At 56.2% G+C, this 17,675-nt stretch overlaps 1 protein-coding gene across 1 annotated transcript in view; it reads left to right on the top strand.

Annotated features, from left to right (window-relative positions):
- Positions 1–525: 525 nt before the first annotated feature.
- KMT2A (lysine methyltransferase 2A) overlaps positions 526–17,675 on the top strand; it is a 44,616-nt gene continuing 27,466 nt past the window's right edge. The window contains exons 1-4 of the mRNA XM_086476957.1: positions 526–873; positions 11,881–11,950; positions 13,219–15,890; positions 17,235–17,412. Of these exons, the coding sequence (XP_086333083.1) occupies positions 526–873; positions 11,881–11,950; positions 13,219–15,890; positions 17,235–17,412 (3,268 nt within the window). The remainder of the gene's footprint in view (positions 874–11,880; positions 11,951–13,218; positions 15,891–17,234; positions 17,413–17,675) is intronic.

Below are 17,675 nucleotides of genomic sequence, written 5' to 3'. Positions count from 1 at the left end.
CAGCCCGCGCCTCCCGCCCCAGGCAGGGCCCGGGGCGGCGCCGAGAGGCGCCCCGCGCCCCGCATACGGCCTGGCGCTATGGAGGGAGCTGGCGGGGCGGCCTATGCCGTATGCGCGGTCCCGGGCGCCGGCGGCTCGCGCTCTCGCTCGGCATCGCCGTCGCGGTTATGCGGGCTGCTTGCGGCCCGGTTATGCGGCAGTCAGGTTCTGGGGTCCGCTCACGGGGTGCCCCGCGCCTGCATGGCCCTCCGAGCTATGAGGGACCGCGGCGGCGGCAGTCTGCGCTATCCAGGACGGGGGTCCGCGCTGGGGCTCGGGCCCCGGGCCCTGCATATCGCCCAGCGTTATGCCGGGCTAGCACCCGCCGCGCATGGCTTAGCCAGGCGCCCGGGCGGCGGGATGGCGGGGCCCCGTAACCTGAATGGCGGCCTCTGTTATGCAGCACCTCTGCGGGCCGGCGAAGCGCCATCCAGGGCGCGGGGCGCGGCCCGGCCCCGCTCTCTGGCTCGTCGCCTCACAGTAAAGATGGCGCACAGCGGTCGGTGGCGCTTCCCTGCCCGGCCCGGCAGCGGCGGCTGGGGCCGCCGGGGGCTGGGGGGGTCCCGGCTGCGGGTGCCGGCCGTGCGGAGCCTGCGAGCCGCCGAGCCGGCGTCGGCGTCGGCTGCGGCGGGCGAGGGGGAGCGCGGCGGCCCGTGCTCCGGCGGGGCGGCGGGAAGCGGGGGAGGCGGGGCAGCGCCGGGCTCCGGCGGCTCCGGGGGCCCCGCGGCCGGGGTGGGACCCGGCTTCGACGCGGCGCTCCAGGTCTCGGCCGCCATCGGCATCAACCTGCGGCGGTTCCGCGCGGCCTGCGGCGCCGAGGCGGGCAGCGGAGAGGTGAGGAGGGGCGGCGGGGCGGGGGAGGCGGGGGGGGGGGGGGGGAGGGGGGGTGGTGTGCGGCGGCGGGCGGCGGCGGGAGGGAGGGCGCGGCGCGGCCCGCGGGTCCCGGCCCGCAGCATCCCCGCTCCGCCCCGGCGGGCGGCACACCCCCCTGCCCGCACACCCCGCGCCGCCGGGACACACCTACCGCGCCCGCGGGGCCCGCGCCGCCGCTCCCGCTCCCCGCACAAAGGGCGCGCCCCGCCGCCGGGCCCCGCCGCGGCGGGGAGGGAGGGGGGCGGGGGGGGGTGGGGGGGGGCGGATTGGGGGGTGCCGGACGCCCTCCGCCTCCGCGCCGTCCCTCCCCGCGCACGCGACTTGCCGCCGGGGTGTCCTCCCCGCCGCCGCCGCCTCCATTATCCTCCTCCCGCCGCTCCCTCTCCCGCGCCGCCGCGGGGCCGAGGAGCGCGCTCCCCGCCACCGGGAGGTAGGATGGGGCCGGGGGGCGGCGGCGGCTCCTCTCCCCGCGGAGGGCGGCGGCGGGGCGAAGCGGGGCCGGGCTCTGGTTTCTCCCCGTTGCGGAGGATGCTCCGCCGGGGTATCGCGTCCTTCCCCGGGAGAGGGGCCGCGGGGGGCGATCGCCGGGCCGAGCCGGGGGGCCGGCTCCTCCTGCGTGCCCCTTGCGCCGCCCCGAGGGCCCAGCCAGAGCCCGGGGCAGCGTGGCCCGGGGCGAGCGCCGTTCGCTGGCACCCAGAGAGATGGCTGTCTTCCCCCCCCCCCCCCCCCGCCCCCTCCCTTTTTCTTTTTTCTTTTTTTTTTTTTTTTGGGTTGCTCTTCCTGCCTTTTTTTTTTTTTTTTTTTTTTTTTTTTTTGAAGCTTTTCTAAGGCAGCCAGAGCAAGAGTCTGACAACAGCCCACCTATTGACAGAACAGGGAAGACATGATGGGGGTGTGTTACTCACTACAAGCTGCGGCACTCCTTTCCCCCGGTTCTTGTCTGGCATCACTTGTTAGCTGCGTCCTTGCGCCGGCAAGAGCGTTCCCCGGGCCCTTTGTAGCGGGAGCGCTGTATCGCCTTCTGAAAGGCCGGTTCTGTCTCTCCTTCCATGGGCAGGCTGTCAGCTGCGGGGCGGGCGAGCGTAGCTTTGTCTGTATTCCATCCCTCTAAAGAGTAGTTGCTTTGCTTTTGAGTTGCTGGCGATATCAGAGTTCATTAAAACGCACATAAAAATACAGTTTTCTTGTATCTTTCCAGCTTAGTTTTGGTGTTTTCTGTTGGGAGCCGTGAAGCGGAGCTAGTCGCTCACGGCTGAGCTGGAGGAATCCCTGGGCTGTGGGGTCCCAGCTCCGGCAGGCTGCAGTGTGGGGAGGGAGGGGGTCATGTTTGCATGCACCGAGCTGACCGTGGGCGCACTTTAACCTCCCCGGCGCAGCGCTCGGGGTTTTGGCTTGGACTGCCTGCCAGCATCCCTTCTCTTTGATGCCAGTCTCTTGGGATGCTCCTGCTTTTCTCCGTTTGCAATAGACGGGGTGCAGTGGAATTTACCGGGTCTACTTGAAAGAAGTTAATGCCTCGGAAGCACTAGTTCAGGGGCAGAAATGACTGAAATCTGGCTAACCAACCTGACCACAGAGTTAACAACTCGGGAGGTTTTCATGTGGGGGGAGGCGGGTTGCTTTGTTTCTGTTCTTTTTTTTTTTTTTCCTGAGATGGCATTGGGTCGTTTGGTTGTTTTGTGTTTTTTCTTTTTAATTCCAATTGTCTTAAAGTATACTTTTGCATCTCCGAAAAACTCTGAAAGATCTTTGTGAGTTTGGCCTTTAGGGCATCTTTGCTTTAAAGTAACATAGCTTTGATAGGTTCTTGGTGCTAGCGGCTGATGAAGACAGGATCTCTTAGATCTAGAGTGTTTCACTTCTTAGGCCACTTTTCTATTTAGCTGCTCAATAGTTCTGTCTAATAACGTTACGTGCAGTGGGAGGTAACGATGAAAGCTCTTTGCGGCCTGGTCTCTGTAGGTCGAGCTTCACCTGGCCGCTCGTGAGCAGGGAAGGGGGAGACCCCGGGTGCTTCCCCTCGCTCTGAACTTGCAGCACGCGCTGGCGTACTCGAGGAGCGGACACCCTCAAGCGTTCAGGTGTAGCCGGCCCATGGAGTTGGTTTCTTTCCTTCAGCGGCACTCAAGAAGCAGAGCCTTGAACGACCTAGTGCTCCCGACCGGTGACTTACTCCGCGTGCGCTGTAGTCATAGTGAAGCTCACAGCACCGCTGCCGGTCACCAGAAGCTGTAGGACAAGCTCTTCTCTCTGCGGGGTGGGAGCGGGGGGTGTGGGAAGAGCCCTAGCACACGTAGGAAATCGGTGTGCGGGTGCTGCCCGTGGTCCCTTTAGAGGCGTTGGCATTGAAACGGTGAGGCTCTGGTGCCCGTGTGGTACCCCGCTTTGGGTGCAGAAGGGGCTCCCCAAAGACCCTGCTTGCTGGAGCTCCCCGTGCTCTCGGAGGGACTGCCCGGTGCTCGGGCCGTTCCCTTCCACAAGGTTGAGGGTCTTCCCTGAACCAAGCTGGTTATGGTCTTCAGCTGAGTTGGCGTTTTGCATCGGGAGTAAGCGCCGAGCTGTCGCTTTGAGTTTTGGGAGCCTGGGGTGATCCGGGGAAGAAGCTGCGTTGTCTTTTTATGTACAGCTTCTGCTCCGTGTCCTTTGGTTTTGGCCTCCTGGTGTCACGCTGCCTTCCGGTGTTCGCTTGTGTAAGTACCTGTTGAAACAGTGCATTGACGTCCAAACTGGACGTAACAAAGCATAGGAGTCCAGAGCGAGTGTTACACTCGGTCTTTCCTGTGTCTCCTTGGCCGTTTTGTGGTACAGAGCAGACCTCTGGAAGGTACCTGAGTTCTGGGGTGTCGCTGCGTACTCCCCAGCTTTCTGGTTGCTTTGTACGAATCCTCGACTTCTGCTGCAGCTCAGGGTTTCACTGAGTTATCTTGAAACCGCCTTGCTCAAAGGGAGCTTCGTTATGATGCTTGATTTTGGCACTGCAAGAGCTGGGGGGGAGCTTTTGCACAGTAAAGCTACAACTGGTTGGAAACGGTGGTGTTTGTACTGCGATTTTTCCCTTTCTGCCTGATGCGAACAGCACTTCAGTAATAAGGGAAATTTGCTTGTGTTTTCTTGATTCATTACGTCGGTAATTGGCATAAAAGAAGCTTGCGCGTAGTTGTTAAATATCTGCTGCGCCTGTCAGTTCAGAGCTGCCTCCCCGCCCCTGAAGCTTAATTGAAGCTTTGGGATGTAGAAGTTGAGAGCGTGTTGGATGCGCGTTGGCAGTTTACACCACGAATCTCCATCAGCTGGAAAGCTGCAGAAACCTGAGGTTTGAAACGGAACGTCACGGTGATGATGGTGTCTCTAGTAGCGCTGCTGTAATTATGCACGGGTCGTAATTTTTTACGAGGTGAGCGTTAGAGTCGTGGATGTTCACCGAGGGCTGGCTTGTTTTGAAATGGTCCGAGACCCATGTGCTGCGAGGAAGGAGTGGCTTCTGCGCTGCCGCCACGGTCACGCCTGAGCTGGAAGTACGGATGATTTCTTTCCTCCACAGGCATTGAAATTCTGTCCGCCTCAAAATTTTCTCCGCTAGCGTTAAGCTGAGCAGCCACTGTCAAGCTGCCCGGGTGTTTAATCTGCGAAGTGGAGGTGCGGAGCCCGGCCCGTTCCTGGCGTGTGCATGGCACTCGTGGGCAGCCGCTCGCGGGCACTGGTGTCGAACAAGGGTGAGGAGGATACGGATCACATCCCGAGAGGCGGAGGGAGGGCTCCTTCATGCTTTTTTTCCCCTTTCTGAAGACTCGGGTGCTCCTTTGGCCGAAGCGTGACAATAAAAGTCCGTGTTTTAGTCCTCCTGGTGAGTTTCCCGCTTCCGTGGTTCGGTCAGCGTTACACAGTACTCGGAACCCTCCAGGGAGCCGTTTTGTGAAGCTTCTTGGCAGAAAGGAATCGGGGTTCCCCGTGGGAAGCTGTTTTCGACGGAAGGGAGTGTCACTTGTCTCACTGGCAGAGGTGATGGGTAGGTATTTCAGAAGCAGCAGCAACGTGCGCTGACCGGTTTGCTCCGGGGGCTTTTCGAGGTTGAGCTGCCTTCAGCTGGACACCTCGCGGGACAGACTCTTGCAGCAGCGTTTCCCCGCATGCCTCTGTGTTGTCAGCAGGGCACTGAAGTACAGATTTTACTGTACCGCCTTTGGAGGAAACGAGGGAAGAGCCTGGGTAACTCTTTGACTCAGTACTTCGCTTCTCGGCCTCTCTTAGCCGGCTTCCGGGTGCGTCCCCGCTGAGGCGGCATCCCCCCCAGCCTTTTGAGCGCCTGTGGAAGGTGCTGATGGCTTCCACTGGTGAGGGGGTAGTGGCGCGTGCAGGCGCTTTTCTCCTGCGGGCGAGGGAGCTCGCTCGCTGCAGGCTCGCCTGCTGTGGTGCCCAAGCTTGCTGCCCGACCGCTTTTCAGCGGCGAGAATGAAGTGGGGAAAAGGCGCTGCCTTACGTGAGGTAAAACTGCGACAAGGAGGCGTTTTTTTCGGGTTTCAGTTGTGTTTGGCTTCAGTGAACAGAAGGACGGGCAACCTGCGTTCAGAGGGAGCCTTCCGGCAGAGGGACTTTGTGGGTTCGGGTCCCCGACCAGCAAATGTTTGCCACTCCAGCCGGCTCCTCTTCTTGGCCTGTCCCGTCAGCTGCCTGAGGAAACCATACCTGCTGTTTATCGGAAGGCATCCTCGTCCCCGCTGATCTCTCACGAAATCGGTGCTGTTTTGCGGTGAAGTACCTGTAAAGGGCAGACACGGGGAGTCACTGATGAGGTGCCGTGTTTCGCGTCCCTCTCCAGCTTTGCTGTGGCCACTGGGGATGGCCTTGGCAAAGAACGTGGGTTCTTGCGAACTTATTGCTTGGGTGTGACGCTTCCCTGGCAATGAAATCCTTGTAGCCAGGTGGCCACAGCACATAGGAGCTTGTTTCTTACTGAGAGTAATGCCCTTCGTGATGGTCAGTCCCCTCAGTTCGGTCTTGGGCACCGACAGCCAGTGAATTCTCGATCCTTAAGGTGAAGGAGCGCCGCAAAATTCCCGCAGAGGGGTGAGCTGTTCCCCCCCTGAGCCAAGCTACAAAGCGTAGTTCGACTTGAATATTAAACACTGTCACGCTTTGCTGTGTGGTGGAGATTTCTTTAGGAGCAAGGGATGAGTTTGTGGCTACCAAAGGTTTTTTTCATGCATCGATACAGCAACTCTAGAGCGTAGCCGCGTGTGCACAGAACAAGCTGAGGTGTTGCAGCCCGCTGCGTTGGGCAGGTGTTAGTTAGGTCCACTTCTATTGAACAGCAGGATTCTTTCCTTTCCTCGGTTGTCCAAGTCCGGCTGAAGCATTGCTTTCTGAATGTCCATTGTGGAACCGGGAGAGCGAGCGACGTGCTGCCAGTGGTCTCTTGGGTGTGGTCCCGGAGGCTTTGGTCTCACTTTTCTCCCACCAGGTGCGAGCCGGGTCTTTCTAGGTAACAGTTGGGCTGACCCTCTTCCTCAGAGGTGGCATTGAAAGCTGGTTGTGAGCAGAACGGGGCTGTTTCAGGTGCTCTAAAAAGCACCCCTCTGTGTTCAGAGCAGGAACTGTAAATCAGCGTTTCTCATCCGGGACGGAGCCAGGACTCTGCGGGAAGCAGGGACCGATTTGGTTTCGTTAGTGGGACGCTGCTGTGGGTCAGCCTGTCCTGCTGCTCGCAGTTTGGCCGGACAGCGAGGGCCTGGCTGTGTCCTTGCCTCCCGACGCTGGCTACTCTCGTTTGCCGTCTAGCAAGCTGGCGGACTGGTCCGCGCTCCCGGTGGTGCTGTCCGAACGGGCGCTCTCTGCGCTCGAGCCCCGTAAAGAGGCTCTGTCCAGTTCCAAAATCGGGTGTCGTGCAAGGGGCTCTGGCAGCCGCGGTCCTAATGACGGTTGTGTGGTCGGGGTTGATTGCCGAGGGTACAGCTGGGACGCGGTGGCAGGGGCGTATCTTCCCGTTGTTCTGGTCTGGGGGTTGTCGTGCGGAGGTGACCCGGCCAAGAGCTGCTCTGCGCTCTCGGGACACGCTGTGTAGGTTGGTGCTGTTTCGAGGCGAAGCCCCGGCAGAGTCCGTGCGTCACTCCCCTTCAAAGCTTTTGTCTAATTAAAGAACGAAGGGACAAGTGGACCCTCAGCCGAGTCGTTACGTAGCGGTAGCCCCAAGTGCCCTGCCGCTTATTAGCGGCGTTGCGGTGCCAACGATCGCTTGGGAAGCGTCTCCCCAAACTCCCAGATGACTTCGCTCCCGACAGGGCGCAGAGCGCACCCGGCGTTTGTCTCTGGGTCACTTAGGATGTTTACTCTGCTGCAAGAAGAGGAGCCGTTGGGTATTGTGCCGTAGTTACTAAGCAGGCTTCTGGATGAGCTCCTGAGAATAACTCCTCTCTTTCCAAGAAGGTGAGGTGCTGTGTAATTGGGGGCCAAAACCAAGATGATGAAGAGGAGGAGAAGTAAAGCTTTGTTCAGACGACTCTATCTTAACATTAACCAAACCTTTTCAAGAGCTGATCGGAACAGCTGCATTGCGGGTGTAATGCTTTGGACAGCTTTGATGACAGTCCTGCGTGACTTCTTGGGTCCGTAGTGGTACGGGTCACACTGTGATTCCTCAGACGGAGACCGGAACATCAGTCGGTACCTTCAGAACGAGTTTCTCGTTTGAAGGTGGATTTTTCCTCCAAGATCTTTAGTCGGGAATTCTTTGAAAAGTAATTTTGCTCAAGAGCGCTGCTATTAGGGATTTGCTCGCGACTTTTCTGTTCCCGTAGTAGCTGGGTTACTCCAGGAAAAGCCTTTCTCCATCTGCTCACAGCTCTGAGCTTTACACCAGTTGAGGTGGTGTGATGTTTGAGTGGGAGATGCACGTGGAAGCTCCGCTGCCCACGGAGGGATCGCCCCTTGCCTGCTGAGTTAGGCTTCGTGTCTTGCACATGAGGCAAGCCTTCCTTCATCCTTTTATTTATAATCCCGAGTGACCTTTTTTGTGTTGCGTTATTCTTTCTCCGGTAAATGAGGTCACGTTCAAAACCATTATGGTTTTTAATCACTCTCCATCTGTCGTGCTGTATAGTCACTCCTGAAAAACTGAAGGGAGGCTGTTCCTGCTTGATTTGCCTCAAAACTGTGTGTCGACTTGTGATGGCCGACCGGGCGGTTTAGCCTGGCAAACGCTTGCTGGTACTTGGTGGCCTTCTCAGTCCTCTCTGATCAGTTATGAGGCTGCCTTCCAGGCGACGGGAAGGACCGCTCTGAGGTCACCGACGCGCTCGTGAGTGTCACCGAACAAACGTGAACGGCGTAGCGGTCGTGCTACTTGTAGCTGTAAGTGAAGCCGGAGGGATCGTTGTGTGGAGAGTGCCCTTTTGCCGTGGACGCTTCTGGTGACTGCTCGGGAGGAAATGGAGGAGGAATGACCGTTCCCAGGACATCGGGGCAAAGCCAGAGTTTTTGTATCCTGTTGGAAAAGTGAGCTAGCAGAGCTCGGTTCAAAAATAGCGCAGGTTCTGAACAAGCTTTTGGGGGCAGTAGAAGTGGAATACCTCTCTGAAGAGCGCGAAAAGGTGGAGGAGCAGCTGGAGCGTTAGAAAGCCGCACGACGGGTTCTTGGGTGTCTTCAGGCCCGGTGTTTTGTTCTGGGCAGAAGAGCAGTTAGCAGAAACTACTCGTCTGTTGTGCGGCACCGGTACCTGCAAACACCAGCCTGTCAAGTCGTAGCTGTGAGCGCATGCTTGTTCTCCGTTCCTAAGGTCTCGCTGCGCGCAGTCAGCCCCTTGGCGACTCTGGTGCTGTGTGTGAGGTTGTCTTCATTCGCAGCTGCTGGAGACTGTATTGGATATTAGCTGCGTCTCTGCCTTTGTCACAGGAGACGTGAAGTCATTGGCCAACGGTGAGTGTTCCATACCCGTCTAAGTTGGGCGCCAGTGAGGGATTTCCGTGGAAAGTATTATTTGAGGTTACACCGAACTTACCTGCCTCTCTGGGCGGGGATGAGCTCTAACTCAGTCTTGTAAATACAGGTCTTTGTGTCTGTTACTCTTCCTGAAAACTGTTTGCTTGTTTATTTAGTGTTTTAAGTGGTCTGTTGGAAACGTGGCTAGTCCTTGGAGCTCGGTACGTTGGCGCTTCCGTAGGGAGGGCCCTGCGTTTGGCAGGGTGGGCTTCTGAGGCCGCAGCGCTGTGGTTCTGGAGGTGCAGCCGGCGAGCTGCCCCTTCCTCTGAGCTGCTCCCGCACAGCAAATGAGCAGAGCATGGGGGAGCTCTTTAGTTAGAGCTGTGAGACCTGGGAATGAATCGTTTCATGGAAAGAAATCGCTGCCGTCTTTTTATTTTTTTGCCAGGCAGTCTAAAGGGTTCTCCTGTCAGGGGCTGTATACCTGCCTTAAGAGCCTTCTGCTTGCGGCAGTGAGTTCTGCTCCCTCGGGGGAGATGTGCTCGTACAGGCAAAGTCAGCGTTTTCCAGCCTTTCTCTGTACCCGGCGTACGCTACACGCACGCGATCGTGTGTTTGAGGATGCTGCAGATCTCGATTTTTGGTAGGCTGGCAAAGAAGAAATTGCGTGGGGCGAGCGGCTGTTCCCTTTGCGTTTCTAAACCTGGCTGTTCGTAGGCAGCGTGTTATTTTTCCAGCTCGCATTCTCGGGGTTTAGACCGTTTCAGCCCAGATCTGGCTCCGTGCGCAGCCTCTCCCTCTGCGGTGCCGGGGACCCTCTTCCCTGCGAAGGCCGTGCCTGCGCAGCACTGTTTACATCCTGCAGCGAGCCCACGTGCTCGGGGAGCGGCAGGCAGGCGTGACAGGCCATCGATCCGCAGCGCCGGGAGCCGGCGGGCAGCCAGGCCCTTCCGCAGCCTTCCTCGCTCCCGTTTCGTCGCTGTAGGTTACAGCTGGGAGGCGGCAGCTTTTCCCTTTTCGGGGAAGGGCCGGCGGGGGGGTGGGGGGGCTCCTGTGTGAAGCAAGGTTCCTCGGGTAGAACTAGCGCGCTTTGGCGTAACTTTTTTGGTTTCCTTGGCATCGCTGCTGCAACTGCAAAGGGCGGGTAGGCAGCAGGGAGGTGAGGAAGGGCAGGACTATCCCTTCCCCAGCCATGCGGGCTGGTGGTTGCTCACAGCGATGATGACCTGCGGCCCAAATTCGTAGGTGGCGCGTTGGACTCAGCGGAGCGCTGTCTGCATTGAAAACTTGAATGGCCTTCTGCTCGGGCTGTTTACTCTGTCCGAATTGTTTAATACTGAGGCTTGTCAAACAGAAACAGAGCAGAAAATTTTTGAGAAATTGCGGCTTATCACATCGTGACTTTCCCGCAGATGCGGGCGTGGGTCTCGGTGCGTGTGGTTTAGTGTCTGTAAAGCTCGACTGTGGTTTCAGTAGCTGAGCCTGACTGCGCGGTCTGTCCTGTAGCCCTGTAAATTGTGTGTCGGAAGCACAAGGTGGAAATAAGGCGCCGTTTCGACAAAGGCTTCTGCCGGGGCCGAAGCTGCATCAGGAAACGGCGTTACTTCTTCGCCCAGCTCACCTTCTGCTGTTCAGTGTCGCGCCTTGTCCCTTTCGGGCTGCTGGTCTGTGGTGCTTGCTCTTGGCAGAGCTCTTTGCAGACGCCGGTTGTCACAGGAGCAGCAGAATGGCTTTCTAGCGGGCGGCCACCTTGCGCAGCAGTTTAAAGGAGCAAGCAGCAAGTGGCCTCTCTGTTTTCGGAGAGAAGTTAAGACTGGCAGACCCGAATGCCTGAGGTGAAAATGGACTAGGAGGGCTGGAAGGACGTGAAAACAAAAAATGTGTCGGAGGTTTTGGTGGCAGATGAATAGGATTGACAGCTTTGCGTACTCCCTGAAAAGGCCGCCTTGACGTGAACAGAGTGCCTTTAACGTTGTGCCTCTGCCCGAGAGAACAGCTCTGCAATGGAAGTCGGGTTTCTGTCTCTCCTAAAGACAAAGTCTGAAGCGAATTGAAAGAAACCCGCCCAGCCCAACCCAGCCCAACCACCTTTACTGTAGTCAAGAGTCAGTTTTTAAGACGGTGGCCCGTGACGTTCCATAATGTTACCTGCACGGCTGCTCGTTGCGTTATTCTTTGAAGTGTAACAACTAGCAAAGGTTGTGGTCCCTTAGCGAGAAGTGCTCCTTTGGTGGTGGCTTCGCTGGGAGCCACCGGAGACGAAACAACCTTTGGTGCCCCTGAGAGGAGGCTTGTTCTGCCACCTCACCTGTTCGCAGTGTTTCGAGGTGCTTAGTGCTATGACGGGCTGCGGCTCTTGGGGTGTACGAACGGTGCCTGCACCTCATGATGGAGCTGGGGGGGGGGGGGGGGGGGGGTGTTCATCTGACGGCAAGGCGATCCTATAGGGTCCAGAACGGCCCAGCGGTCGAGCGTTCTCCACCCAGAGGCTGACAGCATCGCTGTGGGGTCTTGTGGGAGCAGGAGGCGAGCCCTCCCTCGGGGAAGCTGTCGGACAGGGGCCGGAGCGAGCCGCGAGGTCTTGTTCGAGCTCCAGGCTGCTTGGGCAGAGTTACAGACCTCGGATGCTCCTGCGCATCCAGAGGGGCTTTTGCGTGAGTTTGGAGGAAGTTAGTCCACTAACAAAAAAACACGGAAACGCTGCTTCTGCTGAAGTGTGTCTCTCGGGTAGTCTGAAGGATAGCTTGTGAGAGCAGAGCTTTGTGATCTGGTACAAGCAGCAGATTCTCTGCGTTAAGGGTTTGTTTCCGTATGTACTTATCCTTTGTTTCCCCGTGACGCTTTTTGATCGTTCCGTAGCTGTAAACTGTAGCTGCTTTATATGTACATATGAAAGTTGTGTTTCCTTTTCAGCAATTGTTTGCTGGAAGAACAAATGCCAGTGTGTTACCGGGGGAGGGAAAGTCCTCTAGAATCCTTCCACGCGTTGATCGTGGTGAAGTTTGTTTTCATGTTAATAGCCCCGTCTTCAAATTTCCATCCCCTTTCTCTTGCAGGATGAACAGTTTTTAGGTTTTGGTTCAGATGAAGAAGTCAAAGTACGAAGTCCCACCAGGTCCCCCACAGGTACGTTCAAGTCGCGGGATTGACTGTTGGCTTTGTGCTCTCCATTGTGACCGTTTTGCCATGTCTCTCCCATTTGTTCCATCAAAGCTCATGCACCGTAAAAGCCACCCCAGGCTGTGGGTTTGACTCTGTAAGTTTTGGACTCTTTACACCTGGTCCGTTACGGAACGGGGAAACGTTGAGTAAAAGAGTTATCCTGGTGAAACCGGAACGTTAAACCTCGTGCTGGCGTTTTGGTAGAGGCAATTATCTTAACAGTAAGGATCTAAGACCGTCTTGACTGTTTTAGTAGACTCATTGCCTGTGACTGGAGCCTTCACTTTTTTGGAAACAGAGGAAATACTGAAGGCTTGAGGATAAGTTGTAGCTAAGCTGTTGCGTTTCCAGCTGTGGAGATGCAGGGTCAGATCATGATGGGACTGCCAGCGAAGGAGTTGAGCTTCGGCTTAGATTCTTGTCCATAGACGCTCTCGCCGCAGCACTCCGCTCGTTCGCTGCAAGCGTCTGCTCGGCTTGGCCTCGCCAGCCCGTTGTGCTGCGGAGAGCCTAGTGACCAGGGTGTTTCAAGTGAGCAGTGAAGCACGCTGTCGGAGCTGGGAAGACCCAGAACTGGGAGGGCTGGGTTTGGTGGGCACGCACTGAAAAGCATTGGTGGAGGTGAAGAGTCAAGTCTCGCACATCTGCGTGCTAATGCCAAGTTTCAAAGGAAAAGCAGGGTATTTTTAGTAAATTATCTTGTATCAACCTCTCCCTGTGCGTTGTTCCTGCCTTACTGACCTGTCCCTTAGCAGTGTAGATGGATGGTACCGGGGAGGAAGGATTCCCGCCCCCTCCCCCCCCCCTTCAACTACCTGTGATCTGCTTAAAAAAAAAAAAAAAAAAAAAAACCAAAACGAAACAAAAAAAATCCCACAGCAAATCTTTTAATGCCTCTGAAAGGTGGCACGTGCCCTTAAGAACTGTTGTTCCCTCTCAACGTTAGGTTGATAGTGGGCTTGTGCCGTGGCAGATGTAGTTGGGAAAAGGCAAGCGTCTGCTTTGAGAAAAAAATTGCCTACTCGTATTTTATGTGGGAGAAGAGGTTTGTTGGGAAGGGACTCTTTACACGTATTGATAAAACTGTTTGTGTTGGTGATTCACCGGAGTGTCTTGGCAGCTTGTACGGACGGTGTGGCTGATCCTGAGTAAACCCTCGCGTGACCTGGGTATGCCGATCCGCCGCTCGGAGAAGTGTAACGCGTGCTTTGCGTTCTCTCCTTCCCTCCCAGTGAAATCCAGCCCGCGGAAACCTCGCGGGAGGCCCCGGAGCAGCTCTGACCGCAGTTCGGCTGTCCTGTCGGACTCTTCATCGGTGTGTTCCCCTTCGAGCAAGTCTGAAACTACATCCATGGAGAAGGTAAAGAAGAAGGAGCTGAAGAGTGGGGAGAAAAGACGAGGAAGGCCTCCAACGCTTACGAGCGTGAAGTTCAAATTGTCGCAAGTGAAGGACGCGTCGGACGTTCAGAAGGGCAGTAAAGAAGAAAAACAGAGCCTGAAAAAAATCAAAAGGTCGCCATCCACTACATTTCAGCAAGCAACTAAAATCAAGAAGTTAAGAACTAGTAAGCTCTCCCCCCTGAAATCTAAATTTAAGCCTGGGGCGAAACTTCAGATTGGGAGGAAGAGCGTTCAGATCGTGCGCAGGAGGGGCCGGCCGCCGTCCTCCGAGCGTTTAAAGACTTCCTCGACCTTAGTCATGAACTCGCAGCTGGAGAAACCCCAAAGGATTCGCAAAGAGAAGGATGGCACCCCGCCTCTTACGAAGGAGGAGAAGACCGCCGTCAGACAGAGTCCGCGCAGGATCAAGCCCGTTCGGATTATACCTTCCACCAAAAGGACAGATGCCACGATCGCGAAGCAACTCTTGCAGAGGGCCAAAAAGGGGGCGCAGAAAAAGATCGAGAAAGAAGCGGCCAAACTGCAGGGCCGGAAGGGGAGGACCCAGCTCAAAAATATCCGACAGTTCATCATGCCGGTTGTGAGCGCTATCTCTTCACGGATTATCAAAACACCCAAACGGTTCATTGAGGACGAGGACTACGATCCTCCTATTAAGATATCCAGACTGGAATCCACACCGAACAGCAGGTTCAGCGCTACGTCTTGTGGCTCCAGCGAGAAGTCCAGCGCTGCTTCTCAGCATTCGTCTCAGGTGTCTTCGGACTCCTCGCGGTCCAGTAGCCCCAGCGTGGATACGTCTACGGACTCCCAGGCTTCCGAGGAGATGCAGACGCTTTCTGAGGAGCGGAGCAATACTCCAGAAGTTCACGCACCGCTGCCTGTTTCTCAGTCTCCCGAAAACGATAATGGCGACAGGAGAAACAGAAGGTTTTCGATAACGGAAAGAAGTTTTGGCCAGAGGACCGCTAAAAAGCTGTCGGCCTTACCAAGCGTGCCGCAGCAGCAGTCCTCCTCCTCTCCTCCTCCCCCGTTGCTCACTCCCCCGCCACCGCTGCAGCCTGCTTCCAGCATCTCGGACCATACCCCTTGGCTCATGCCTCCTACCATACCGTTAGCCTCACCCTTTCTTCCCGCTTCCGCCGCGCCGATGCAAGAGAAACGGAAGTCGATCCTGCGAGAGCCGACGTTTAGGTGGACCTCCCTGAAGCACTCCAGGTCGGAACCGCAGTACTTCTCATCAGCGAAATATGCCAAAGAGGGTCTTATTCGCAAGCCGATATTCGACAACTTCAGGCCCCCGCCGCTGACACCGGAGGACGTCGGCTTCGCGCCCGGCTTCTCGACGCCGGGCGCGACGGCTCCGGCGCGTCTCTTTTCTCTTCACTCTGGAACGAGGTTTGACCTGCACAAGAGAAGTCCTCTGCTGCGAGCGCCCAGGTTCACACCGAGCGAGGCCCACTCCCGGATCTTTGAATCTGTGACTCTGCCCTCGTCGGTGGGTCGCACTGCTGCGGGGACCTCCGCTACGGGCGCCTCCTCTCGGAGGCGGAAGAGGAAAGCGTTCAGCCCCATCCGATCGGAACCCAGATCTCCTTCGCACTCCATGAGGACGAGAAGCGGGAGACTGAGTACCTCGGACCTGGCGACTCTCACCCCACAGTCTTCTGTCTCTTCCTCGTTAACTAGCATTTCTGTTAGTTCTCTTGCCACTAGTGCCTTAAATTCAACTTTTACTTTTCCTTCCCATTCCCTAACGCAGTCTGGGGAATCGGCAGAAAGAAGCCAGCGACCGAGGAAGCAGACGAGCGCTCCAGCGGAGCCATTCTCGTCCAGTAGCCCTACTCCTCTCTTCCCCTGGTTCACGTCGAGCCCCCAGACGGAGAGAGGCAGAAGCAAGGACAGGGCAGCAGAGGAGCTCTCCAAAGACAAAGACGCTGACAAGAGCCTGGAGAAGGACAAGAGCAGAGAGAAAGACAGAGAGAGAGAAAAGGAGAACAAACGGGAGTCGAGGAAAGAGAAAAGGAGAAAAGGGTCAGATGTTCAGAGTAGCTCCGCTCTGTTTCCTGTAGGGAAAATGCCCAAAGACAAAGTTGTCAGCGAAGATGTGGCGGCGGCATCCTCGTCTGCCAAGAAAGCCGCCGGGCGGAAGAAGTCTACGGCAATAGATGCCGCGGCAGACGTTTCCACCGCTGCTCTGGTAGAGACGGCAGCCATCAAAACCAAAACGTCCAAGAAAGGTAGAGGGGGCTTAGACAAGTCGGACCTGGACCTCAGCCCCGCCGCGCCGTCTTTGGAGAAGGAAAAAGCCCTGCGTCTTTCTGCTCCTTCGTCAAGCACCGTTAAACATTCCGCTTCCTCCATCAGCTCTATGCTGGCTCAAGCAGACAAACTGCCGATGACCGACAAGAGGGTGGCCAGTCTTCTGAAAAAGGCAAAAGCCCAGCTCTACAAGATTGAGAAGAGCAAGTCCCTCAAGCAAGCAGACCAGCCAAAAGCACAGGTATTCCTGTTTTCTAGTTGGGTTTTTTGTTTGGGTTTTTTGTTTGATTTGTTTTGTGGGTTGGTGGTTTTGTTTTTGTTTTTGTTTTTTTGCTAGAGCGCATCTTATTTTGAACTTGCACTGGAAGTCACGAGTAGCTTTCTGATCCGAAGCGTGAAGAATTAACGTGCCGAGCTAAGCAGCTGTTGGTGCAACAGATGGCAAACGATCCAAAAACGAGAAGCCCTGGGCAGAAGCTGAGGGGGAGAGGGAGCCGCTGTGTAGTCGGCTCAGGGGGAAGCTGCGTGCCTTTTTAGCGATCAGTACGGCGTAGCTGCTTATTTGGTTCCTCCGAATAAATCTAAGGAAAGTGGTAGTCTGGAGTAGTAGTACTCGCTCTTAAAGCACGGCTCCAGCGAACGGCAGTAGTTGTTCTTGGCCCCAGTATTTCTGGTGGGCCCTTCTCGAGCGTGAAGCTGGTCCTGGCCTCTCTCTTCTTTCTAACTCTACACGGTGGTGACCTTACTTACAGCTTACAGCGGGAGTAATATCCATTGGGATTTTGCATCTCATTGGGGGAATGCTTGCTACCGCTCTCCTCTCTTCCCTCTCCCCCCCCCCCCCCCCCGCCCCACCCCCAGCCTTTTCCGCAGTCCTCTTTAGCCACCAGAAAGGCAGGTGCAACACACTTCCAGAGAATACTTCCTTTTTATTTCAGCTTCTACTTGCCTTAGTGGCACTGTTGAAAATCACTAGCGCATACTTTAAACAGAAAACTCTCAAACTTTTGTGTCTGAAATGAAGAAGCGCGTGCTTCTGTTTGCCTGGCCCGGTGTCGAAGCAGCCCAGGCCCTCGCGGTTGCCCGTGTCGGGGAAATGTTTCAGAATCCTGCAACGAAAACATGGAAAATTGCACAAAAATGCTACGTTTCTTTCAGCACCTCAGTAAACACAAGCCCCTCTTCTTAAAGGCCAGCTGCTACGAAGCTGTCAAACAGCTTGGTTAGCTTCTGGCTTCTGCTGGATCAGGTAGCACCGAATGTTCAGTCTGACTCCAGTTGACTCTTGGTTTTTGTGGTACCGGTGCCTCGATAACACGGCTTCACGGGCAAGTTTGCTTTCCGGTAGCGGGTAGAAGCTTACCTTGTAATTCCAAATCAGTAAGACCTCTTGCACTTCTGAGTTCATCCTCTCATGGATAACTGAGGCTCAGAAGGCCGGGAGTCTGTATTTTTATCCCGATTCTTCCCAAGACATAGTTTAACTCTCTTTAGGTTGTTCAGAAGTTTCTGTTAAGTGTGTTGCCCAGCCTCGTTTTGGTACCTTCCTTAGGCACAGTGTCTGTTCTCCTTTTCTGACATCTAGGGGCAGGAGAGCGATTCGTCAGAGACGTCAGTCCGAGGACCACGAATAAAACATGTTTGCAGGAGAGCAGCCGTGGCGCTGGGCCGCAAGCGAGCGGTGTTTCCTGACGACATGCCCACTCTGAGTGCCTTACCGTGGGAAGAGCGGGAGAAGATTCTGTCTTCCATGGGGAACGACGGTGGGTTCAGAGCTTTAGTTTTCGCTTGTGGTTTCCTCCAAAGTCAGCTTCGGTGGACCGCTTAAAGCGAGGGCTTCGAGCGGTTAACGAGGGAAGGTGCTCCGGGCTCCCCGTGGCAGCGCCACTCAAACAGGGTGAAGCCTTTTAACCGTCCTTGGTAACTGTTGTGAACGGGTGCCCTGCACTAAACTGTTCTTCTGCCGGGGGGGAGGGTGTGTGCTCACATACGCACTCCTGGAACGTTCTTGGGCATCGGCGAATTC

This window comes from Leptosomus discolor, chromosome 22, assembly GCF_034619465.1.
Source record: "Leptosomus discolor isolate bLepDis1 chromosome 22, bLepDis1.hap2, whole genome shotgun sequence".
Taxonomy (NCBI): Eukaryota; Metazoa; Chordata; class Aves; order Leptosomiformes; family Leptosomidae; genus Leptosomus; species Leptosomus discolor.
The sequence above is the reverse complement of the archived record's forward strand: the minus strand, read 5'-3'. Positions and strand labels throughout refer to the sequence as shown.